The sequence below is a fragment of the Hemicordylus capensis genome, chromosome 2, assembly GCF_027244095.1.
Source record: "Hemicordylus capensis ecotype Gifberg chromosome 2, rHemCap1.1.pri, whole genome shotgun sequence".
Classification (NCBI taxonomy): domain Eukaryota; kingdom Metazoa; phylum Chordata; class Lepidosauria; order Squamata; family Cordylidae; genus Hemicordylus; species Hemicordylus capensis.
In genome coordinates this window covers 103892888-103919692 of record NC_069658.1, presented here as the reverse complement: position 1 = coordinate 103919692, position 26805 = coordinate 103892888, and the positions used below count along the sequence as shown (strand labels likewise).

The 26805-nt window shown below is 41.9% G+C and overlaps 1 protein-coding gene and 1 long non-coding RNA gene across 7 annotated transcripts in view; one reads left to right on the top strand and one right to left on the bottom strand.

Annotated features, from left to right (window-relative positions):
* RORB (RAR related orphan receptor B) overlaps window positions 1-26805 on the top strand; it is a 210942-nt gene that overhangs the window by 151165 nt on the left and 32972 nt on the right. For all 6 annotated transcript variants that reach the window (XM_053298312.1, XM_053298311.1, XM_053298310.1 and 3 more), the window contains one exon: window positions 5971-6372. In XM_053298312.1, coding sequence (XP_053154287.1) covers window positions 5971-6372 — 402 coding nt within the window. The remainder of the gene's footprint in view (window positions 1-5970; window positions 6373-26805) is intronic.
* LOC128345798 (uncharacterized) lies at window positions 3056-25904 on the bottom strand. The gene is made up of 5 exons (XR_008316650.1): window positions 25848-25904; window positions 23097-23163; window positions 7690-8097; window positions 7371-7461; window positions 3056-3278 (listed from the first exon to the last, which is right to left on the bottom strand). It is a non-coding gene; the product is annotated as an uncharacterized LOC128345798 (long non-coding RNA).

The following is a 26805-nucleotide window of genomic DNA, read 5'->3' as shown; positions in this document are numbered from 1 at the left end:
AGGCTTACCATCTGTATCAGCCTGAATTCTAGGGTGCTTGTGGTGAGGATGTAATCTGAATCATGGGCTCAAATTGAAATTAAGGTTGTTTGTGCAGATGCCTGAATCTCAGTTTGTGCACAGGACAAAGTGCTCCACTCTGTTTTGCTTCAACCCTGGATTGAACAATATGTAAGGAATCATCGGAATCAGACCTGCTTGCTGGTAGGGGACAGAATGTAGGAAGCTGCCTTATATCGAGTCACATCATTGGTCCATTTATCTCAGTATTGTCTAAACTGGCAGCAGCTTCTCTAAGCGTTCAGGCAAGGAAAGGTCTTTCCCAGCCCTGCCTGGAGATGCGAGGCACAGAACCTGGGATCTTTTGCATGTAAAGCAGATGAGCTATGGTGGGAGAAAAGTCTGCTGTGATTGGTCTCACTCATTTACACTGCTGTAAGAGTGGGTAATCCTAGTAGTCAGAAATAGTTCAACATTATAGCCCATAACTTAATGATAGTTACCATCACATTGTATATTTTGTGATCCAGCCTTGAACTGGACCGGGCCAGTTTGGTTTTGCCCCTCTTGAACCCCTCCCCGCTGGTTTGGTTCAGCTAGGGGGGTTCACAATTTTTTTACTTACCCCCTCCAGGGGCTTCTCCTAGGCTTCTGGGGGGTCCTGCACATGTTCCCCCTACCCCGCCAGCCTTCCTTATGTATAAAAGCACCCAGTTCGGGTGATCTTTGGCCTTTTCCAGGCCTTGCCCTCATTACATTGGCCATTTTGGAGGCCGCCACACATGCACAATGGGCCCCTGCATGGCCTGAGTCATAATCCTTGCAGAGCCCATTGCGCATGTGCGACAGCTTCCACAATGGCCGCCACAATGGGGGCAAGGCTCGGAAAGGGCCAAATATTGCCTGAACCGAGTGCTTTTATACATAAGGAAGGCTGGCGGGGGGAAGGGGAACATCTTCAGACCCCCCTGTGGCCTCAGACAAGCCCCTAGAGGGGGTGAGTAAAAAGAATTTTAAAAGATATTTGTGAACCCCCCCAAACAGCCAGAGGAGGGGGGGTCGGTCCGATGTTGAGCCAAACTGGGATTCGGCTTGACATCAAGCCATCAAACTGAACCAGACTGACTTCAAACAGGTTCGGACTGGAACCTGTTCACACATCCCTACCTGATTGCATCTTTCATTAAGGCTCTTTTCCATAATCTTATAAATCCAAAGAATCACTTTAAAGGACTTTTAAGGATGGATGCCAATATTGTTCTACTTATTTTATTTTATTTTATTTTATTTTATTTAAAAGATTTAATACCCTACCTTTTAGGTGGCTACTCTCAGTCAGCAGTTAAATCAATTGAGTTAAAACAATCAACAGTTAAAACAATCAAAAATATTTTTAATACCAGTACAGATAGCCTGCTTGGGGAGAACATTTTACCAGTGGGATGTCAGAACTGAGCAGCTTTCTTCAATCTCCACCTACCTAATTTCAAAAGAAGGTGGCACCCAGAAAAAGACTTCAGAAGATGCCCTAAACATTTGGGCAGGCTGATGTGGATGTAATGCGCTTTTAAGGTTGCCCAAACTGGCATGTGGTATTTATTGTAGATAAGAATGAGGCTCATATTGCCTAAACCAAGAAGAAACTATCTGATCAGTCTGCCCTCCTTTTCATACACACCAGAGAATGTCAAAGGTGGGTCAAACACAGAAAATGCCCTGTAAAACATAACTTTTGCTTTGCCTGTTGCAGCAATTGATGGAGAAGTGACTTTGCATGAAGAGATTGACTTATTCCAGGAGAGGCCTAATTTCCTCCCTTTCTTCTCAGGAGGAATGCACACATTTAGCACTTTCAGATTATATGTTTCAAATGTATGTCTGGAGAGTAATCCATGAATATTTCTTTGGAGGAAGTGCCATTCCTATAGAGTGTTTACCTTCAAGTCTGTTATTTCCCTCTAGGCCTTAACTCTAACCTGTAAGGTTCTTTTTTCAAAATGAGTGTGTGAAGATAACAGCCCCGTTGACAGGTTGTGATAATAGGGCTGTAGGGCTTGTTATCTTCAGAAGGTACTAATCCTGTTAGTGTACAGATTAAAGGTTTGGAGGAAATTGATAAATCACAGAGGATACAAATCTGAAGGCTGTACATTTTTATAGCTTTGGTTTGCTGATGGAGAACATGGAGAGATGAAAAAGAAATGGCAGGCCTGCTTGTTATGCACAGCAGGGTGCTGGCTGCCTGGCACATTTACTTGGAAATAAGTCTATTGATTTCAGTGGAATTTACTTTGGTGTAGGTGACTATGGTTAGGATTGCAGCCAACTTTAAGGCAGGGCTGCACAACTGTGGCCCTCCTGCAGATGTTGGATTAAAACTCCCATCATCCCTGACTGTTGGCCACTGTGCCTGGGAACGATGGGAGCTGTAGTCCAACAACAGCTGGAGAGCTGAATTTCTGTAGCCCTGCCCAAGGGCTTCACCTGGCAAAAAGATAGAAGAATGCAAACGAGGGATGTACAGAACCATTTCAAATTGCAAGCTTGAACCAGACCAGCACCCCAAAAAGGAAGCCTTTCAGAGTCTGAACTGACGGTTTGACTGGTTCAGTTATGCTTGTAAAGGGGAATCCAGTAAGGATTCCCCTTTACAAGCAAAGGGGATCCCTAACTCTAAAGGGGTTTGAGGGGTGGGCAGTGGCATGGCGGCTCCTTGGCAGAGGGGCGATGGCTCCTCGATGGCGGATTCCCCTTTACAAGCAAAGGCACTCGAATTGGGTTGAACCGGCTGAACCAGTTCAACCCAGCTTGACAGCACAAACCAAACTGCCAACCAGTTCTAACAAAATGATTCACAGACCAGTTCTAACAAAATGATTTACAGGCTCAAATTCAAACTGAACCATCGCAAACAGTTCCATGCACACTGCTAAGGCACACTGCATATGCAAGGGAACAATGGGCCTGTTTGAATGATATTCAGATTAGCTGTCATATGTACCAAACACCTCCTAATTGCACAGAGAGTGGTCCATCCAAACCATTCCTAAAAGAGTGAATTAAATACCTGTGTATTTGTCCAGTGTATTACAGATTTCTAACAATATCATATATTCCGACTGCTCTTGTTTACCAGGGACAGTTGCTATTTTCTGATACTTGTCCCTGGTGAATCACCGTCCCTATTTTGGTCTTTTGCAGATGCCTTGTTAAAATTCTGTTAGTGTCATTTGCGAGCGTTGTCACTTCTTCAGGGTTTCGCCCTCTTCCCAGGGTTTCTAGAAGTGAGTGGGGAATTAATGCATCTATTATCTGGAGCACATCCATGAAAACACATGCACACAAATACCCACTCTGAAGGCAGCATTCAGAGTACACACTAAGTATATTTGGAACATTGGTCTTGAAGACATATTGCAGGACAATTATGCCTTTCATCAAAAGGACAAACACTTTGGCTTTTAAATCAACTGTTTATAGGCTAGTGCAGAGCAAACCAATATAGCAGGAGGAGCAAAGTTTTCAGAGATGTGTAGTACTGGAGCCAGGGAGGGCTTGGTGATACATGGTATGAGAATTAGGGTGTTCTAAGCATGTCCCTATTTTCACCTGTGAACTATTGGAGGATATGAATGGGTCTTATTTGTTTTTGAGCTTATTCAGCCTTTTGGAGGGGTCCCTAGTTCAATCCAGACCCTTTGGAGGGGTCCTACTTCACTTCATCCAAACACCACTTGCTCAACCCAACCCCCAACCCCCCTGCCAAGCTGCACCTTGGGATTTTGGCCTTTCTCTTCCCCCATCCCTAGAAGTACTCCAGGACCAGGCAGGGGGCAGGAATTTGTCCACTTTCCTGCATCTTTGCTCCTGGTAGTGAGGGGGCAGGCAGCATCTTCCATAGCTGACATTTTAAAATGGCTTTCCCCTTTAATCCTCCTGGTCCAGGTGCTCATAGGGATGGTAATCTTTTGGGGGGCTGCATCCGGGAAGGAGAACGAGGAAGAAAAGAGCAGGATAGAGGTTGTGGGCTATGAGAAGTACAGAAAAATAAGGCTGGTGTTGAAGACCTGCCTGGTGTATTCTTAAGATTGTCAGCTTTTTGGTGGATAGCAGCCCTTTTTTATTATATTGTGCAGCTTTACCCCTCACAGAGATGCAGTTTATAAACTGAATTGGCAAATTTGGGCATGTATTATGAGAAAGCAAAGAAATTTATTGAGCGCACAGAACCCCCTCAATTTTCCTTCTTCAGGGGGGAAATGACTTTATTTCTGAAATGTTACATTTTGGGTACTTCATGTGATATCACATCACATGAATAACCCAAAGGGGTTCTTATGACTACTTACCGTCAGTTTAAAAAAATCCACATTTTGAAAAACCTAACAACAATTTAAATTCTATAGCACAGTCAGTAACAAGACGTCTTATGCAATCCAAAGGGTAAACCCAAACCAAAAATTTATCACCCAAAAGCCCTTCTTAAAAGGGCAGAGTTCCTGCTAGACAGAGCCAGTCAGATGAGCTTCCCTTGGAAGGAATTCCACAGGAAAGAAATCAGTATTGAGAAGATCCTGCCTCTGACCCTTCTCCAGACAATGAAAGTGCCCTACACTGGGCCCTCCAGCAGATCTTAGGAGAACATGTGCCCTTAGACCATGTCCTAGGATCTTCTCTTTAGGGCAAACCAGCATTTTGAACTGGGCCTGTAAACAAACAAGTGCAACTCTTGAAAGATCAAAGTTATGACAGAACCTGGCTGCGTTGTGGCCTAGCTGAAAGTTCTGAATGATCTTCAAAGGAAGCTCCATGCATCACAGTAACCTAATGTTGTGATCACTTGAACACATGTCATGGTAGCCAAATCTGAGAGTGTAGGGTTGCTGCTTTTTATGGTTGGTGTTCTGTACCTTTCTGTACCTTCAACTGCTGTGTGACAAGTAGAAGTTCTCCCAACATGGAGATAAAGTGACTGGAAATAAACTCAACACATTGGCCACATTTGCATGTAATGTGGAACTGTGGGTCCAATGGACCCGCAGTTCTCCCCGCCCCCCCCCTCCAAATTTGGATGTCACAGAGAGTGATCTAACTGCCGTCTGCAAGATGGCGGGGGCGGGGGACTGTCTTCCTTCCAGCATGAAGAACAGCCCACACAGCCAATCACAGCTGGAGAGAAGGAAGAGCTTCCTCCCTCAACTCTGACTACAACAAATGCAGACTGCAGTTCTGAATTTGGATGACACATATGCTGCATGGAACCTCAGGTTGGAGATGAAACTCACTACAACCTGAGAGTTCAAATTGGAGTTTAAGAGAAAGGGTTGGCTGGTTCAAAGAACCGGAGTTGCAAGCATTCGTAAACCTCTGCCCCCTAAAACTCTGGTTCTGTGTTACATGCAAATGTAGCCATTAATTGCTGTGCGTTCTGCAACTGAGCAAGGTCACGGACATGACCCTGTATGGCTGGGTGGGGAGGGCTGGGGGGGAGGCAGGATCGCTCTTACCTTCCCCCTCAGTTGATCTCTTCACTTCCTTGGGCCCATGTCTCCTGCACCCACACAAGCAGCGCTACCAGGAGACATGTGACCACCTGGAGGCCGGGGAAATGAAGCCTGGACTCCAGAAATCCCACAGTGCACTGCACAAGGAGCATCGTGCGTTGGGGGATTTCCTCACTGCTGGATACTCTAGGTGCCTGGCTCTGTGTCTGCTTGGGCTGCAGGCAGCCCAAGCAGACATACAGTATGACCAGGATTTGAGGTAGAAGGGCACACTTGGGCAGGTCATTATCTCTCAGTCTTAGTTTCTTTTCCACTTTACAATAATTATCAACAAGTTGCCTCACAGAGTAATTGTAAGGATGAATGAGTTAACTGCTTGGAAACATGTTGCACACTCAACGTTGTTTATAGTCCTGACTGGCAATACGATCCAACAATGCCTATTTTCTTGGTTAATTTGTTTCAGCTGTAAAATTTGGAAGAATGTCCAAAAAGCAGAGGGACAGCCTGTATGCCGAAGTCCAGAAGCATCAGCAGCGATTGCAGGAGCAACGGCAGCAGCAGAGCGGTGAAGCCGAAGCCCTGGCCCGCGTCTACAGTAACAGTATCAGCAACGGTCTGAGCAACCTGAACAATGAAACTGGTGGCACTTATTCCAATGGGCACGTCATTGACCTGCCCAAGTCAGAGGGTTATTATAATGTGGATTCTGCCCAGCCCTCCCCAGATCAGTCTGGCTTAGACATGACTGGAATCAAGCAGATCAAGCAGGAACCTATCTATGACCTCACTTCTGTACCAAACTTGTTTACCTATAGCTCTTGCAACAATGGGCAATTAGCTCCAGGGATAACCGTGGTGGAAATAGGTAAGAAAACCCTACATTGTTTGTATGTGTGCATGTAATTTCTGTTGCAGTGGGTATGGGAAACTGAGGTTTTATTTGGGATTGATTGGCCCTGAGGCATATGCCTGACTAGGTTTGTTGTGGGTTCAGTTAACAGAATTCTAAAATGTTTACATTCCATAAATGTAGCAATTCATGATCTGTTTATGAAGCTGGAACACCAAAGCCTCTGATGAATCAATCAAGTGATAATTACTAAATAGGGAGTTTGTATCAAACGAGCTCATTACCAGGAGGGCTTAATGATCTTTTTGACAACTCTACACATTCTTGTCAGCAAAGAGCTCTGAAGGTGGATGGAAGTGAACTAGCTCTGAAAATTAATTACAATATACAACTTCACTGTGTAATCTTGCATTGTACACTCATATTAGTAAAATTGCTTTCAGGATCTTTATTAGGTGGGTTCACACTGTCTCCATAAATGCTTTGGAGAACTGGATTCATTTGTATTATAAACCAGTTGTTCAACTCTACATCCATTGTTATGTGAACTGTGACCTTGTTGGCTGTCTCATATCGTCAAGTCCTGTTCTGGTGGTAAACAGTGATTCTTCAGTATGGATTAGAAGTTTCTAACTATATGACCCATCCAATTATTGACCATTGTTCTCAGCCAATGCATGTTGTACAATGCATGACAGGTTTCTCAAATGTTTATAACTCACTCTCCCTTTTCAAACTTACTCTACCATCTAGTCTCCCATACCGAGAAATAACGCAAGTGAAGTTGTGTAGATCCAGGCTCACAGAATAAACAGGAAACATTTAGTCCTCACCTGAAACAACACTGGCAAACATGATTATAATAAAAAATTATTCCTAGATCAGGGTGCAATTATGGGACAAAGATGGAACCATCACCCTCGTAAATCCATTGTAGGCCAATTAGTATCCTCTGACAGGGGTATTTAATCCACCCAGTTCTTAATTAGTGGTCAGAGGAAGATTCCACCTACCTTACAATCCTTCTTGGAATGTTGTGGAATATTGTGGTCCCCTCTGGGCATTTTTCTGGGGGGCCTGCCCCACAGTTTGAGAATGTGCATTCTGTGAATAACAATTTTAGGAAACTTTCAGCTGGAGCCTATGCATATGAACTGGTGGTCTAATGGAGGCTCATTGAAATTCATAGGAATTTTCTACACACCATTTCAGAAGAAATTAAATTTTTAAACTTTATTCATTATTTATAAATATTTATTATTCACATATTCTTTCTTAAACCTCCATGGCAGATTTCCTGCTTCTGATATATTTTTAAAAAATATTGCTCACCTTGTTCAGACTTCTCAATTGCTAGCTTACATTTCTTCTGCAAGAGTTTATTCCTTTTTGTTCTCTTCATATGGGCAAAATTTCTGTTTTCTGAAGAAAGCCTTCTTGCCTTTGATAGCTTCCTTGACTCACTCAGCCATGCTGGCATCCTCTTGGGCTTGCTGCCACTTTTCCCTAGTGGTGTGCCTTCTAGCTGAGCTTCTGTTATTGTGGTTTTAAATAGCCTGCACATGTTCTGTAGATATTTGACCTTCTTGACTTTCCTTTTCACGTCCCCTCATTTTTTAGATGGTTTTTCTTTTGAAGTCAAATGTGTTTCTTTTGGACTTTGTTGACAATTTCCCACTTACGAATATGTTGAATTTTATCACACTGTTGAAGCACTATTGGTTCCTTGTCTGGTTGGCCCTGCACATGGAATAGTTGTATTAGGGTTCAGAAGAACGAATATGTGCTATTATAGAACCTGAACAGTGAGTGTAAGGATAAGCACAGGAGGTGATATGTGCCACTGTTCTTATTGCTCACTGAACAAGTTCTAACTGCATGATGAACCATCAGCAACTGCTTGTTCCAAGTTCATGTGCCTAGACAAAATCTGCTTTCAGTTGGAAAAGAATTGTGGCTAACTTGGCTGCTCAAAGTATATACTGTGAAATCTAGATATAGTGGAACAGTCCTCACTTTATCCAGGCATTTATTTATTTATTTACAGTATTTCGTTTAACAAATTTTTATACCGCCCAAAACTCACTCACATGTAACAAGGCATAATACTTATACTGCCCAAAAGGAGAGGCAAATCGAAACAGAGCTTACTTCTCTACTGTTAAACTATGTACGGGTTTTAAAAGAGTTCAGATTAGAGAAGTTTGGATGTAGGGGGTGTTACTATATAGTTTAAAAAAAGTAACATCTGATCTAGAAGACAGAAGTAAAGTTTGAAAAGGCTTGTCAAAAAGATCAAAGCAGCTAGATTCATAGTTGAGCTGAAGCTATGGGAAGTTTGCCATCTGGCAAAACTCCAGGAGCACATGTGAACCCTAATTCTGGTCTCAGTAACAATATGCCGAGATTGGTCATGCTGTATGGATCCACTGGTCCCAGGATATCTACCCTACTTGCAGCAGGGATTTGGAAAGCTGTAAATTAGACATGAAGTGAGTGAGAGATAATGGGTTCCCTGCCACAAGCAGGACGGGATATGCCCAGACTGGTGGATTCATATGACGTGTCCAATCTCGGTGTATGGTTCATGAGACCTGAAGTAGGGCTTGCTCCCATTTCCGGGACTTTGGCAGCTCTCAGCAATCTCAGGTGCCACGTTATTTGTGAACCTGGCCCGTATAGCAGCAGTAGGCTTGTTAACCCTCCAGATTACTTTGGAGTCTCCAGGAATCGGCATCCATCTCGAGGTGACTATTGAAAGCCATCCTGGATATTTTAATGGCTTGATATTGTGAAGAATATGGGGGGGGGGGAGCCTGCAGAAATAGCTTCAGTCAGAGTTAGCAGCCCAAAGCAGCAGACTACAAAAAAGGTAAACCAGACCTATAATTGCACCCTAGGTTTCTAATGCCCTAGAATCCTGAAGCCTGTTTTTGAAACTAGTGCTCAGTTGTGGAACAGAAAGTGAAAAGAGTGAGGCTGTTCTCATGGGCAGCCTAACCTGAGCTAGGGACACCCAGCCTGGGTTAGGCTGAGCGTGAGAACCGCGGGGGATTGGGCCCAATTCTGGCGGGGCAGCACCACCTAGCCCCATTATTTACCCCAGCTGTTTGCCTAGGTTAAGGGAGTGAGCACTCCCTTACCCCCGGCTACCTGCTTGTATACCAGAACAGGCTGCTTCCAGCCTGGCATGTAGAGCGCTGGTCTCTTGGGGGAATCCTCCAATGCAGCACGTGAGTCACATGCTGCATTGTGGGCTTCACAGAGGCTGGGACAATGAGTTGCGACCTCAGATTAATCCGCCCTGCTCTGCTCTGCACGGAGCAGGGCTGATTGTGTGGGAGTGTGGAACGCTCTCCCACCAACAAAGCAACAATCGTCTGTGGGGGAAGGCAAGGTTTGGGAAGCCTTTGCCCCCCCCCCCGGTAGGTCATGTGGCCCCAGTGTGTTTCTCTTGCCACTGTGAAATATACATGTGAAATCAGGGGGCAGAGCTAGGGTGATCAGAGTCACAGTTATAGTAAACATCCCCTGTTTCACATGCATCCCTCCCGCTTTCTCCCTCTGTTGTGCTAAGTCACTTTTCAGTTGCTGTTCCCTTCATCTGTGTCTGTCCTCTTTGCCAGGGGTTCCCAACCTGTGGTACTCCAGATGTTGCTGAACTACAACTCTCATCATCCCCAGCCACAGTAAATTTCATCCGGGGATGATGGTTTAGCAACATCTGGAGTACTACAGGTTGGGAAGCCCTGCTCTGTGTTGTTTCTCCTGCTTTGCTCTCATTCCCACTATCTCAATACACTTGGCAAAATGGTCTATTCTATACAGCTCTGTCCTCCTCTGTGTCTGTCACCCTAGGCAGGGTTTCCTGTTCAACAAGCATGACTACTAGACCAGGGATTCTCAACATCTGGGGACCCAACACTGAGAATCCCTGTACTAGACAACCTAATCACCAAACTTTTTAGAAATTAACCATGACTAATCAAGGTAGTTGCAACTGAGAAATAAGACAAGGCTCATTTTTCAAGACCTGCTTCTATACCTTTAAAGGCAGCTTTGCATAAGAAATTAATCCAGATAAACTTTTCCGGGCATGGAGATAAAGTATAGGAAAGTGTTACTGGCTTCATTTCTGTTTGTCAGACTATTGTCAAAAGCAGAGGAACGAGGCAAGTATAACATGTGGCAACTTTACAGGAAGCACTGCACAACCAGAGTTGGCCCTGGTCCAACCAAAACTTGAAAGTCTTGCAGACTTATTAAAGGGGAAATATATTAAACTGAGTTTTAATCTAGTTGCATTAGTGATAAACAGAGTATGTCAGTGCTTGGGAGGAAGGGCTGAGAAGCACAATAACTGCCCTGTTAGGTCTCAGGCCATCCCATGAGAAAGCATGGTTGAGAGCTGAAAAGGTTCTAACCACATTTTCCAGATTGGGATCATAGCACTCTGTTCCTTGCAGATCTGAACAATGCTTCCTTTTGCTACAAAGTGGCATAAAAGCCTTGAATGCTCAGCTCTCTATGCAGATTATTAGTGGCGCCTTTGAAGCAAACTCACCAACAGAAGCTTGTTCTAATATGTATAGGATTGCCAGCTCCTGAACAAATGGGAGATCCTGTGTCTCTCTAAAACTGCATGGCAGAGAAAAGTTTAGGGGTGCTGCTGTAAAAACCTGCTTGCACCTGCCAGATGTCTCCTTGCTGTAGTGACTTTAAAGATTCAGGAGATCCTTTTCAGGGCAGGAGCTGTAAATCTGGTTTATTTCAGAATTCATTGGTTCATTTCCCAAAAACTGCCCAAATTCTTTCAACAGTTATGTGGGAAGGTTCCCAGATAACGCAAAGGGACCTAGCATGTTTTGTTTGTGGGGTGCTTTTTCCTGTGGTTACATCTATATTGCAGTGTACCCATTTCATATTGATTTAAGCCTTTATGGCTTTTGTTAAGAAAGCCCAAGAATTTTTGCTAGAATGCTAAAAATGTTACAGTCCCTAGCCTGCTCACAGAGCTGGCTTCCCTTAGGGAAAGCCTGACCATTTCAACCGGTTTATGTGTGTAATGTAGAGATGCTTTCTGAGTGATGTTCAGATGTCAGCACTTTAGACTTGGATATGCTCTGCCTCAAGCTCCCTTTCCTAATTTACCCAAGGCAGCAGCTGTCCGGAGTTTGGATGTATATGTTATGTGTTGTTCAATTAGCCACAAAAGACACCTCCTTTTCTAGGTGATTACTTTCTGCCTAGAGCTGTGCCTCATACACACACTACTTCGTCTGGGGACTTCTTGTGCCAATATCCCTTTTAACATTCTTACCTATAATAAATGTTTAGGATCCATGTTAGAGAATCATACCTAACCCCTCCACTATCTCTCTTTAAAGTCCCTTGTATGCATCTCTTATATTTATATGGATCAACGTTGCCATCTAGTGAGGAATTTAACTACTACTAAAATCAAAGTCTAGATAGATGCTATTTACACCTTATCCACTAACATAAAATGTATCATACTTAATCTAATCATTTGATTATTAATTTTTGCCTAGATCAGCTCAAAGTGTGCAATTTTTCTAATTTGTAAATGATTTTAGCTACATTATACAGGTTACAGCAAAGACTGTTTTCTCCCTGTGCCTAAACTAAGCTCAGTCTAGCAAAAAGACTGTTAAAGATGTCCCTCTTAGCACAATGGGACTTATCCCCAAATAAGTGGCATAGAACTGCAATCATATATATATTCACTCAGTTTTCCTTGGTTTGAACATGTGTGCAATAAAAATTAAACAATCTATTTCATGCTTTTCTTTCCCCTCGTCCCAAATGCTCAAGTTCAAAAACACTTAATATAAAGAATGGCAGTTCTTCAGGACTATTTAATTCAGTCTCAGAATTTGCTGTTTAAAATAGGTAAATGCACTCTTTTAATTGTTCTGAAAACTCTTCACAGTTTGCACCATAAGGTAAGGCGTAACTATGCCAGCCAAATTTTTGCAAGCAATGTTTCAAATTCATCCTACGGAATCAAAATTACAATTATTTACAGTGCAGTCTTATGCATCAGATGGCATGCTCTTTGGTGAGTGCAAGAGAAGGGAGGCATCCCTGAAAATGGAACAGAGGGAGGGGGTTATCCCCAGAAACCAGGCAGAGACACCTTCCACAAACACAGCAGCTTGCAGAAGGTGTGTCAGCTTGATTTGTGAGATTCTGCCCAGCCTCATGCTGCATCCGATCCTATTGTTGAGATTTCCTCAACCATTGGGAACAGTTTTATTGGGGAGGTGGGGTTTGAAGAGCTGTAGGGATGAGAAGGGAGCAGGGAAAATAGGAGGAACATCAGTTCCACCAATACCATTAGCCTTGTTGCTACCCACAAGAGGGAGAGGAGACAGCACCACCCAAATCATGGCTGGAATAGATTTCTATTTACATATTTTATGTATATATCTGTATGTATGTAACAGGGGAAGACAAGCAGAAGAAAAATTGAGACTGGGAGATGATAGGCATGTTGCAGAAGCTTGCGTGATGGGGAGAGAGAGTGTTATGGGGAGCAGAGAGATTACATGGGTGCAGCAAAAAAGGGAGATAGATGAGAGATGAGCATGCGGAGATCTAGGTGATATCTATGTGATAGGAATAATGGAAATAAGAGTGCAGAGAGATCTTGGTAGTATAGGAAAAGGAGGGTATTATGGGGTTGGATTGCACAGAGGAAAAAGGAAGAGCTAAAAGGGGGCCTATAGAGAGACCTGGGCGTAAGAAAAAAGAGGGAGATTGAGAGGAGTGATGCAGAGACATTATGTACAGATGAGATAGCACTATGGAATGGGAGAGACTCTGTAGTGGCACACACAAAGAAGAGAATATGTGTGTGGTGGTGCAGAGAAAGGGGTGTTAACTGGTTGAGTTAAAAAGAAAACTGAGTTAAAACTGTCACAAAAAATGCCTAGAGTTCTGCATCCCTACTATAAATTAATCCAGTTCATATGTTAAAACATAGGCTGTCTAATAAGGTCACTATAAAATTGACAAATGATGGCCCTTGGCAGTGTTCCTAATTGAGGTTTAATCAATTTACGCTTGTGCCAGCCTTTCAAATATCCTTATTTTTGTTTAAATGGTGGTGAGTGTTCCAAGTGGGAGTGGAAGCAGCCATCTGCCTAGAGAGAGCTGTGTGTGTTTGTGTGCGTGTTTGTTATATTTTGTTTATGGTGTAGAGTTTTGAAGGCAAAGGATTTGGGCAGGAGAAGAGGAGGCAGTTTTCTTATAAAAATATTTCTGGAAAGCAGACAGGATAATTAGCCATGCTTTAGCATGATGCATTGCCGCTTCTGTAATAAAGTACCTATAAATGTCAAGTGGATTAACTCAACAAATTCAGCAGTATTTCTAGTTAGCAATGATCTAAAGGGGTGTATACTGTACTATAAATGTTCCATGAGGTAGGGGTGTGTGTGTGTGTGTGAGAGAGAGAGAGAGAGAGAGAGAGAGAACTTGTCCCTGCAGAACTCTCAGACGGTTCCTTAAAATTCTCTGGGTTTGGTACAAGAACTTTAAAAAGGGAGAACACCAGGGTCGATTAATGCATGTTCATCATCAGCATTTACCCTTCAAAAATTATTGCAGATAAAGGTATTTGACAACTGGCAGGATCCCTTATGACTTTTGTGGGACTGAGATGTTACACTAAGATCCTTTTCTCATGCTCGGTGAGAAAGAGCTGGAGGGAAAGCAGGGAGGAAGGGTGCTAGCACTTACCTCCCCATAGATGATTCCTCTTCCCTTCCTGAGTAGGAGAATTGCCCGCCCACATGATTGCCGGGAACTGCTGGCTGCGTGGAGGGTCGGGGGATGGGAAGCGACGCCCCACCATCCAAAACTCCCCTAATACACTGCACAAGTGCATAGTGCATTGTAGGGATTCCCCCGACGCCAGCCAGGGACTCCGCAATCTCCGCAGATGACCACGAACATGAGGTTAAGAGAGCATTTGCTCGCTTTAAGCTCCTTTTGCAGAAGGGCTCCGCAGGTGGGTTTGCTGTGGTGGCAGCGGTAGCCGCTTTCCTCCCACTGCTTCTCATGAGCAGCCAAGAACAGGCTTGGCTGCCTTAGCCTGCTCTTCGCTGACCCTGAGAACAGCCTCTCTGTGGAACTGGGAGCAAATCTCAGGGTTCCACCCCAATACAAAACATCTAAGAATTTTAAAAAGAAGCCCAATTAAGTTCTGTTAGACAAATTCCTCGGTGGGGGGGGGGTCGGTTGTTGCACATTCCCATTAATGCTAGTATGAACCAATAAACAACCACTAAGAAAACATTCTCTAAAATTCTGACTATAGATGTTTTAAAAAGTGATTTTCCCAACATGTCCAAACTAATCTCATTTTGAGGATAAATTTCAAAATCCAAATCCAAATTTTTTTAAAAAACTGCATTGGACAGATATCATGCCAAGACAGGGAGCTGTTGCCATGGCACCCGTCCGCACAGCTTGCTTATATAGAGCAGCCTGGCTGGGTGACATCTGACATCCAATCCCCATGGCCTGACATGCTCATGAGAGAGCGGTTCCTGGGAGAAGGGGGACTGTTATCACACTTTAGTAGGGATTCTGCCCAACAATCCTGTTCCTACAGATAATATTTCTCATGAGCTGTGAATGGGTATCCCCATTGCCTTACACTCTCATGAGTGAGCAGTTCACTCAGGACATAACGCTGCCACTGAAAAAGCTCAGGTTACAGTGGCAAAACTCATTACAAACCCAAGGTTCAGAGTTCCTTGTCGCTTGGACTTTGTCTGTGACCTCTAGCCTTGCACTTCATAGAAGGCAATAACAAAATGTTCAAGCTGTAAAATAGATGTCGAGCATGTTTATCAAAGGTCACAGAAATAGCAACAGAAACGGAGTAAAATATCTGGACACAGATGTGAACTGCCAATCAAATAAATAGCTATGATAAATGCTAATATGATGGGGAACGCAATCACTATAGTTGGTACTATACCAGCATTTGGCACACAATCCTCTGAATAACACAAAGGAAGTTGTTCAACATCAGAGTAAACAGCAACAGAAAGAATTATTAAAAACTGAAATCGGTATCACATTGGCTTTATTCATACTGTAGTTATGACTAGGACCAGGGAGACCCGAGTTCAGATCCCCATTCAGACATGAGACTTGCTGGGTGACTCTGGGCCAGTCACTTCTCTCTCAGTCTAACCTACTTCACAGGGTTGTTGTGAGGAGAAAGTATGTATGTAGTATACTACTCTGGGCTCCTTGGAGGAAGAGCGGGATATAATATGTATGCATGTATGTATGTATGTATGTATGTATGTATGTATGTATGAATGTCTGATTCACACTCACAGAAATGCATCTAGTCTTACAGTATATAGACTTAGTCTATATAATCATGTGATGTAGCACTGTTGAATCATATGTACCCTGAAATTGTTTGGGACTTTTTCCTCACAATTTTCTATAAGCATCTATTGAGCTCATCTTCTCTTCTAGAACCTTTAATCCTATGCAGGCATTATGGTGTATATCCATACAGGTGTCTGTACACTTGTCATGTCTTTGTGAGAATGACTGTACATGCATTCATTTAAAAAGTGAACTTGGATATAGGCCATCTCAAATGCTGGGTAGAGATAGGAAGTGTACTTCTGTACATGCACTGAGTATAATGAATAACTGTACATGTGTAAAAATGTATACATGCGAACACTATACACAGATTGTATGTGTGCTAAGCATAATCTGTGAATAGGGCTTTTATATCGTTCTCATAAAATGACTTTGGAAACTCTGGCAAACTTCCATAAGGAAAAATCCATCTTTCACTCTACATTCCCATAGGAAAACAATTAGAGATTTATCCCAGAATCAACATGACATTTGTTTCTTAGGGCAGAACTATCTGTTATATGTCATTCTACTATTCTTTTTCTCCCAACAGAGGACTGAGGCTAGGGAGGAACGATTTAATGCTTTCTTCCTACCCATTTGTCTGCTCAGAATCTGCCCCTCAATAATATGGACTGCTTTCCCCTAAAAAAGATATATAGGATACCAGGACCTCTGACTTTTACCACTCAGGCTGAAAAACAGTCTGGGAGCAGTTCTGAGCAGACACATGGCTGGAAAAGAAACAGCTCCTTTCTCTCCCACAGCACAACTCCTGTCCTCCACTCAACCTGGAGCAACCCTTAGTGGCCGGACACAATGAAAGGAAGTCCTCAGTGATAAAGGAGTTCCTCATTCTCTCACATATAACGTCCCCAAGCTAACATAGGAGGAGGAAACAAACATAAATACTGTATCTCAAAAAATCATGGCAGCGTGATACATTTAAAAAGTCAAGAAAAAGCCATGTCTCTCTTATCATGGACCTGAATTAATACTATATTTTATATTGGGGTGTGTGTGTGTGTGTGTGTAAGTTTAGGCATACTATTACTATAGATTTTAAAAATGTATGCAGGAAGGTGACCAGAAGTTATATGTTTCAATAATATCGGAAGAGTCAAACATAAGTACCGGTATCAGAAAAATTCCTAAGCCATGATCCTGGGCCAGATGACTGCATGATGCACATGAAAATATTATTCACATGTCCAGCTCTGATCATTTTCTGGCTACTTCCTGTACATGTTTTCAAAAGTAAGGAGGGAAATATAACACCTGAAATATCCCTAAAATGGACTGGGGCGGGGGAGAGAAAAGGCTCCCACCCACGTAAAAATGAAGGAAGAGGAGAACCTCTAGATGTACAATGTATTAGGCCCAATACTTCTGGATAAATCTTATTTGGGGCCTATACAAATTTAGAAAGCCATAGTAAAATGCTATTATTTTCAACAGTATTTTTATAGTGTCCCTGATGAAAACTTATTGAAATGCACTGGGCATTGTGCACCTAGATTATTTGATTCTTTGTGCACCTAGAAGTCCTCCTCCCCCTTTATTCCCCTGAAACAGACCAGCAATTGTGATTCACAGCTGAGAATGGCTTTTATTTTATTCATTTCATGCTGTGCACTCTACTAAAATTTAAATACAGGGGAGAGTCTCCACTGTATTTCTTTTGAGGAAGCATCTCTACTTTTGAAATCTGTGTAAGCTAGAATAACATAGTTAAAAGTTTCCCAAACTGCTGCAAGTCCTGATGGAACAATTTTTACAGCCAAGGTCTGGACTGGAACTCTACAAACCCCAGCATCTCTGGCAGGAAAATGACATTCTGTGCATCATTCCTACTGTGGAGAAGGCCCCCACTAGGGTCTCAGGTCCATGATGGGGAAAGATGCTATGTGTCTACAAGGTAGTTGCCTCCACCTTTTCTTTACCCAGCAGGCGGGGTTCTTTTTAACCTTGCAGGAAGATGGGGCAGTGGCAGCCAAATTGGGACCTTTTAAGCCTGCAATTGGAGCAGTAGAGAAACTCCAAGGACTTCAGGCAACAACCTACTAGTGCATCACTACTTTGTACTGTTCTGAGCCTTTTCAATATATTCCCAGACTATTCTTCCGTCAGAATCTCTCTGTTGCTGTGCTGGGTGTTTTTGTTTTCCTGCTTGTCCCTTTCATGTTTTCTTCTTCAGGGATTAGTGGGGTGGGGATTGTTTCTGTAAAATAATACTCAACATGCACCAGTAGCTGTATGAACCAGTAGTTTTGCTTTAGTATGGGGAAAGAGCAGGAGAGAAAATCTGGGATATGTAGAGAAGGCAACCATGAGGCAACGTGCATAATGAAATGCGTGTATTTGTATTCTAAGGCTGCTTTCTTTAAAACATGCTTTAAAGCATTCATATTAGAATAAATGTTACCGATACTCTTAGTGAAGGTTGCTGAAAACCTTTATTATGGATTTGAACCAGAACTCTTGAAGTTCATGTCTATTAAGCATCAGTGAAAGATTCAGTAACAGAGGGGCAGCTAGGTAATTTTGGACCCTGGACCTAATGAACTTATGTCCCCCACCCACCCCTGCAAAATAAGCATCCTCCCTCCCTCCCTCTCTCTATATGTATGTATATGTGTGTATACACACACATCCACAAACCGGTCTGGGCCAGAGTGCATTTTGCATGGGGGTGGGTGGGCATGACTACCCAACCGTACATCTTCTTTATCATTCACCACAAACCTACAAATATGAGCCAGAGTTCATTTGCCACCACCACCCCCAAAGACTACACAACCCCCAGTGGATTCAAGCAGCTTCTTAGCCATCACAAACTAACTGGGACACAACACGTGTCCTTGGACCCGCAGTTCAAACACGAAACCAACTTGGACATGTAGTGCATTCATAAGTGGTGGGAACCACCACAACACTTGCCCCTTCACAGTTCTAATGCAGACCTTTTCAATCACAAACCAACTTGAGCATGATGCATTTCTCTTTTTTTAAGGTTGTTTATTCAGATGTAACAGTTAGTTCCACTTTTACTAGATGTGAAGTACTCTAGAGTAATCTCTTTCTGGCAGCTTTACTGAAGTAGGGAAGATTTCATTAAAAATCACAGGACTGACCAATTTTTTTTTTGAAATAAAAATACACAGAGTCCTGCCATTTTGGACTACATATGTGCTCAATTCCAGAATTCTAAGCCCTGACATTCTGGAAATGTAGATGGGTGGGCAAAGGGGGAGGGTCATCTTGCACCTTTTTATGAAGACAAAGAGAGGATTCTTTCACATGAGGGTGAAATGATGGTCCAAGCAGGGGCTTCAGTTCCAGAAGCTTTTGTAATTTTCTGCCATGAAACAAGCCACTTGTAAGACTTTAAAAAGATTAAAATAAAAAAATTGTTAAAAATTGACTATTGCATCAAAATCAATACACAGAGTTCTGATAACGTGTCCTACATCGGTGTCAAATTTCAAAACACTAGGCCAAGCCATTCTGGAAACAGAAAAAGGACCATCTTTTCTCTTTGAGAAAATCATGGGGCCCTCTAGGAGAGTGTGCACATGGACCTAGGCCCCCCCAGGTCCATGCCTAACTGTGCCCCTGATCACAATGTCCATCAGTAGTGTGTCTCTGCAGCATAGCTGCCATTTTTATCTCTAAAACAGACTGAGGTACTAATTTCCTCTTAGTTCATTGTTCTTTCTCCTGGTGCATTCTACCTTTTTGTTGGAAATTTCCACTTGGGTTCAGAAATATGGAGTTTGTCACCAGCAGTCCAGCACTATTGTAAAGTTGGTGTCACTAGCGTTAGTTGGAAAGAGAGAGTATATTTGTTCAAAGTACTGATACAAATACTTCCAAATGCCACTGTGCAAGGCGGTGGAGCCCTGCAGTGTTAATTCAAAATGGATCCCTAAGAGAGCTCAAGTTAGGGCATAAGCTGAAATGAGCTCTTAGCTACTCAGCTGTATCCTAAGGGTAAGTGGTAAATTAAAATTCATTATACATTTTAATTGAGGATGATTATCAGTATTTTAGGAGACATACTTCAAAGTTCTATGATTCCCTGTGCATAAGAAGTAGATGCTAAGAAGACGAGGCTCCCTCAAGAGAAAAGAGGAATGAACTAAAGAAGGAAGGTGCTTGAGAGATGCATTTAACACACTAATCTCTGAACCATTTGTACTTGGTGTGCCAGAAAAGTCCTGGATTCAGAGACATGAAGGCTGTATGCTGAACTGTACTCTGGGGCCAAATACTTCCTTAACCTATTTGCTCTCAATCTTAGTGTTATGGTTTCTTTCCTGTCCTAATTTTATACCAACAGTGAAAGAGCTTGCTAGTCCTATTATTTTTAAAACATGGAGGGGGGTGGGGGTTGCCAAGTTCTCTCTTGAAATGTGAAATTTTTAAGGAAATTGCTTTTTAAAAACAAAATGCTTGGTTTTCTGAGATTCCAAAATTCTTGTGATGTTCCTTTTTCTCCATTTTTGAGAATTAGTATGGGGAGCATCTCACAATTGGACAAAAATAAGTATAAAGTAAGTATTATTATTATTTATTTTATTTATTATTTATTCAATTTCTATACCGCCCTTCCAAAAATGACTCAGAGTGGTTTACACAGAGAAATAACAAATAAATAAGATGGATCCCTGTCCCCAAAGGGCTCACAATCTAAAAGAAACATAAGACAGACACCAGCAACAGTCACTGGAAGTACTGGATAGGGCCAGTTACTCTCCCCCTGCTAAATAAAGAGAATCACCACATTAAAAGGTGCCTCTTTGCCAAGTTATTAGGGGTAACTGGGGTAAAAGGAAACAGAAATTCCCAGGAAGTGTGCACTGCTGGCAGAAGTGTTGCCTAAGCATGCCAACGTGCCCATTTCCCAACTTCTATCTGAGTTTCTACCAACTTGACACCTAGATTTGAAGTTGCATGGAGATCCTCGGTAGAATCTCAGGCAGAAGTTGGTAATTCAGACAACATGCCCACTGAGAGCATGTGTTCCCTTGGCACCTCCCTCCTGCTTACTTTGTACTTTCACCTAATCATGTGAAGCTGCCCTATGTACCATTACTCACAACAAACTTCAGTTCCCAGCATGCTTCCCTTTGTATCCTTTTTTCACAAAATTCTACTTTGAGATCTGGAAGCTATGCTTTGTCTAATGCTCTCTTTTAAAATACAATTCCTACCGTATTCTGTCCTCCCTCAAATGTTTCCACTACAATATCGTGGGGCCCATGTTTGATTTATTTCTCAGTGCTGCTCACTACAAAAATTGAAATCATTTTTATACTCTGTCCTTTCTTGCCATTTAAAGATTTAAAGCAGAAAATTTTAAAACAATATAATTACATAAAATATTTTAAATAAAATATAATTAAATAAAAGCATTAAAAATGAGGAAACAGTGAGGGACACGTTGAAAATCCAGTATGTTGTTGAGAAAAAAGTTGATTGGTAAAAGCCTAAATGGAGGTCATTTATCCTGTCTAAGTTTATGTTTTTGTTCTATTTATACAATTTCAGTACCACTTTTCAGTGCAGTCTCCTAAAACCTTAAAATAACATATTACACAACAAAAGCTATTCTAAAAAATCCATAAATCATGTCAAATGAGTATGGAATAGATAAGAGGTAATCTCAAATAATTCATCCAAATCATGGGCCTCATTTGCTTGGTGCTCTTTTAATGTTTGTTAATGCAACTCTGATTAAAAGTCACTGTTTCTATAGACAGTCCGAGGCTTGAACTTCATGTTCTCCATAGTGTTTTCTAAAATGCCAACATCAGACTGGGCAGACTGCAAGCCAGGGTAGAGAGGGGGTAAATGGAAACAAATTGCTTAACCCTTTTCCCTGTCATTTTTTCTGTGCAAACACTCAAGGCTGTTTTTTCACCCACAAGGGGAAATATACAGGGAAGATGCAGGGACCTTACCTAGCATATGTGTAAAAGTTGCTTGTGGGGAGTAATTTTGAGCTAACAGATGACCAGAGGAAAAAGAGTTAAGCAGCTACCATGTGCCCTTCCTCTGCCCTTAGACCGATTCCGGTTTTTTAAGATGCAGAAAGCAAAACACAGAACTCTGTGTAACAGGTTGGGCCAGAATCTGTGTGTCCTTGCTAGTCCACTAGCTCAAAATTATACTTCCGTTTCAGGGTTTCTGTTTGAGAGCTGCAGCTTGGGCGCTTTTGACACTAATGTGGAAGAGCAAACCAGTTATTTCTTGGGCATGGAATCAGAAGCTTATCTTTGGCAAAATCCTTCACACTTTCCAAGAGTTGTAAAGATGGTGTTGAGAAGTATGAGCAGCTGGCACTGTACAAAACCAATATGGGAAAGCAGTGAACTCCAAGAATTGGGAATAAAACACCAAACTATCTAAAAACTGGGAATAAAAATGGGATGTAGAATACTGTATAAAGTCAGAAAGTACATTTATACTTTTCTACTGAAATCAATAATTATCATTTTAAGATAGCAATCTGTGTTCTAGTATGTAATGTAGTAGTAATGTTCAGCTCTGTACATGTCCGATGCCAGTATTTTGTTTAAACCTCCAACAACATACATAATTTTGCTATAAGTAACCTTTGAAGATACCCTTATCCTGAAAAGTCTGTTGTGACCTAAAAATAAGTAACTATGGTGTCAGGAAGAAAAGCTACCAGAATCAGAAATAGAAAAGGTCAGTTGCTATTTTGAAAGCTGTGTGCTATATAACTCCGGTTTTGTGACATCAACGCTGTAAATCACACATTGTCACTTTCCCCAGCAGTTCATTTTTCATCATAAATTAGGCCAACCTTACGAAATACATTGTGAATTCCTTTTGAAATTTAATAAATCACAGTGTGGATTTAGACAACTTGTTCTCTTTCTTATTGCATTGTGCCTTTGCCAGCATAGTCTAGTAAGATTTCTGGAAAGTGTGGAAAGTGATGTCATTTGGGGGAAGGAATTAGTGGCAATCAGATGTTTCTTCATAGAAAAAAAGGCTACTGACTTCAAAAATATGGATTGCCAAATTTTATATCCCAATGTTTGGCCTCCATCTTGAATAATGGCTCCCATTTATCATAAAATTGTTATGGAAGATGATGATATCTGTGGTTAGAGACTATCATGAATTAGAGGCAACTGTGTTTTTTAATTTTAAAAAAGTGTGCTGAATTCAAAAATGTAGGTTACCAAAATATGTGCCTCATGTTTGGCTGCCATTCATGTCAGCAATATGGTAAACTTTCAGTTTTTCAAAGTGCTTAATAAATATTTAAGACTTACTTTCAGAAAATGGGACCAACTTCTATTTTCCGGGCTGAGTGGGGGTGGTGGGGGGAGATTGCTTCATCTGTTGGTTTTTCAAGATAGCAAAATATCCATTAACCACTCGTACATTGCTTTTCTTTCATAGGCAGTTTATTTTTCTGTGGATTTATTCCATGTACAATTTTGAAAGGGCTTTAGTAAAAAGAACCAAATATATGTTGTTCTGAACATAAACTAGATATCTATTTGGGGGGGGGGGTATGGACAATGACCACTATTGACAAACATAACAAACAATTAATGAAGCAAAGTAAAACAATAGGATAGTGAAACAGTAAACTACTGGCCAGTAAGCTAAGATAATTTAACCAACTCTTGGCAAATTTTATGAACTATTAAAAAAAATTGCTACGTTAAATCATTCTGGCCGGACAGTAAATATTGAAGATAAAATGAATCTGAGTGACCTGGAAATTTGAATAAAAAGGTGGTAATAAAACGACGAGAATTCATATCCTTATAAACGAGATATAGGTCATTCACACAATCAAAAACTGCATTCAATCCAGGTTTGGGAGCTGTGTGTGCTTCCAATTTTTGGTTGTGTGGAAGCAAGGTAGGAGGAAAACCTGGGTAGAAGTGATTATGTGGAAGCAAGGTAGAAGAAAAACCTGGGTAGTTTTTCCTCTCACCTTGCTTCCACACAGCTGAAAATTGGGAGCACACACAGCTCCCAAACCTGGGCAGAACACGGCTTTTGATTGTGTGGATGATCTCTGCATATAGAAGGACATGAGCCATTGATCCAATGGCTCTTGCACAACAAGGGCAGAGCCAGGGTACATATGGAATTTTCCTTCTAATACAGCCATAGAAAGCTCATTAAAATCCACTAGAGTAAAAGCTCTTCTAAATGTATACACCATTATTTGATTTAAATATTTTGGAGGACTTGAAATAGAGGGTTGGTTACTCACAAATACTTCTCTTGGAAGGCAAGATTGGTCTAATTGCCCTACCATATCTGTCACCCATGTTTAAGTGCTATCTTGGCCTACGATCATCATAAGGGCTTCCTGAGAGGAAGTGTAATAATCCAGTTTCTGATGGAGGGATTTTTTCCATTTTGAATTAAAGTTGTCAACTAACATCAGGGTGACCAGTCCAACTGGAGGAAAGGTCAGCCTTAGCCAGTAAGTGAGGATAGTTGACCCGTCTCCACCTTGGTCACTCCAGCTTCCCAACAGGCAACCACATTTGGAACACATTTTGCTACTTAGAAATTATTCTTAGAAATTTGGATTGCACAGCTTTGAAGGGCACAAAATTGCCATAGGGCCCAGATTATGCACCATGCAGGAGCTGTGCACACACTTCAGCTAAAAATTGCTTTTATTGCTGCTGGGATAAATAAGGCACCTCTGGAATAATAGAAGGATTGAATGGCTGATGACGATTTCTGGGTGTTTTGCGAAATGTAATCCAAGAGAGCACTCTGGCTACCAGAGGCTTGGAAAACAACACCTAGATATTTAAAATTTTTAACTTGTTCAATTTCATGACCATTCAGATACCAAGTGGCACTTCGGGGCACTTAGCAAAGGTAATGATCTTGGTCTTCTCATAATTAATCTCTAAAGCTTCTGCATTACAGTACAGAGCAAGAGAGTGTAATGCTCATTTTAAGGCAACTGAAGTCTGAGACAGTACAACTGTGTCATCTGCATAAAGAAATATTGCAAGGTGTTTATTTGCAAGCTTTGGGGGATGGTGGGCAAGATTATTCAGATGGGATACCAAGGAATTAATATAGAAATTGAATAGTGATTGCACTAATATAAAACCTTAGCTAACACCTCTCCATGTTGGAATTTCTTTGGTAAGGTGACCTTGTACATTGCAATGGACTTTTAAACAGGAATTTTTGTGCAATTTGTATATTGAATGCAACAGACATCTATCTATGGTGGAATTTTTAAGTTTTCATCACAATTTTACCCTGAAAATTGAGTCAAATGCAAACTTAAAATCAATGAACATAGCAGACAATGCAGTACTAGGTTTGGCCATGTACTTTTCAACAAGATGCTGCAGAATAAGGGCTTGAGAGAAAGCCGTTAGCTCTAAAACCAGCCTGTTCCTCTGCCAAGATGTGTTCAAATTCAAGCCAATCCAGGAGTTTTTCATTTAAATGTTTAGTGTACAACTTATTAGTTATTCTCAGGAGACTAATGGGATGGTAGTTGGCAGGAGTATCCCTTTTTTTGTAAATGGGAATTGTTATGTCTATGCCCCAGTCCCTAAGAATTGGTGCAGTGAGGTATATAGAGGTAAAAAACGAGGCCAAGACTTGTGTCTACTACTTCAGATTGCTGTGTATGACTTCTACTGCAATAAAGTCATTGTCCAGGGCTTTGCCTCATTGGAGTTGCGTAACCAAGGCCACAATTTCCACACATGTGACCCGTACCTACTGGGGATGCAAATCAGCATCAAGCTCCAAATCAATGCTGGACAGCCCATCCTGCACATATAATGATTGAAAATGATCCTCCCATACTCCCACTGGGATAAGAAATGATGGACTAGGAGAACTCTTGGGCAAGAGCAGAACAAAACTGATTAATTGGGACACTGATATCAATCGATACCAAGAGGCTCTAATAGCCTCTTTTTAAAATTTTGCAGCAACTATACTGCTTTTTCCATGCTAACAAATCCTGTGTAGAGTTGTGGGATTCATCTTCTTTATAAAGTTTAAAGTACCTTAGCAACAGAGGTGACCTTGCTTCTAGGATTGTGAGTTCCTCATGTAGTTAACACTGGTTGAAGGAAAGAAATGAGTTTAGTATAATTTTCCAGGATGGAATTATCTGATCCACCATCAACAATTACTGAATGAATCTGACTAAATGGCTCTGAAGATAAAGTTTTAGAAACCAGAGTTTCCAGTTAGGGCACAACTATTATAAACACAGTGGCTGACATCCAGACTACCACTGTGCTAGTTCAGTAGTGCTAAGTTCCAGACTGACGATGCACCATCACATGAGAGGGAGAAGGGGCAATTTTTGACAATGGGCTCTTTCATATGATCAAAAGGGGTTGTTTTGGGACTGAAAAGGGCTCTTACCCTATTTAATACCAATGAACAGAGCCTCCAGCCAGCTGTGCAAGCTCCCCACCCAGATGAGCACTGCAGCCATGTTCTCTATTGCTTCAGATGGGAGCTGGGAAGGGGGGTGGGCTCCAAGCACTGGTGAAGCCTCCCAATTGTGCTCTGTGCTGCCAGGAACAGGGAAACCCTCCTGACATCATCAGATGCCCTCTAATTGGCCACGAAGGGGCAGGAGGCAGACCCAGTCCTATTCAAGACATTTTGATCAAAGCATAGAATGTGCAGTGCAGAATGCACATTCAGAGATGGCAGCACCTCTAGCCACAGCACTCTATCACAAACATGGCAGGCAGCTACCGGAAACTGCTAAAACTGGAAAACTTGACACACGATCAGCAAGGTGCAGTAGGGGATCTCCTCTTTTTAACAAACCTGGGTTAAGAGCAGGATTTAGGGTCTGGGCCACCCTGCTGCCTCTGAACTGGGCTTGTGGGATTCCTGTGGGTTCTCACAACCAGGAATCCCTGGGTATACTGCCTCTAAGTCCTGCTTTCACAGTTGTGAGAACCAACCCATTCTCTCCTTCCTTTTAAAACCTATTGTGCA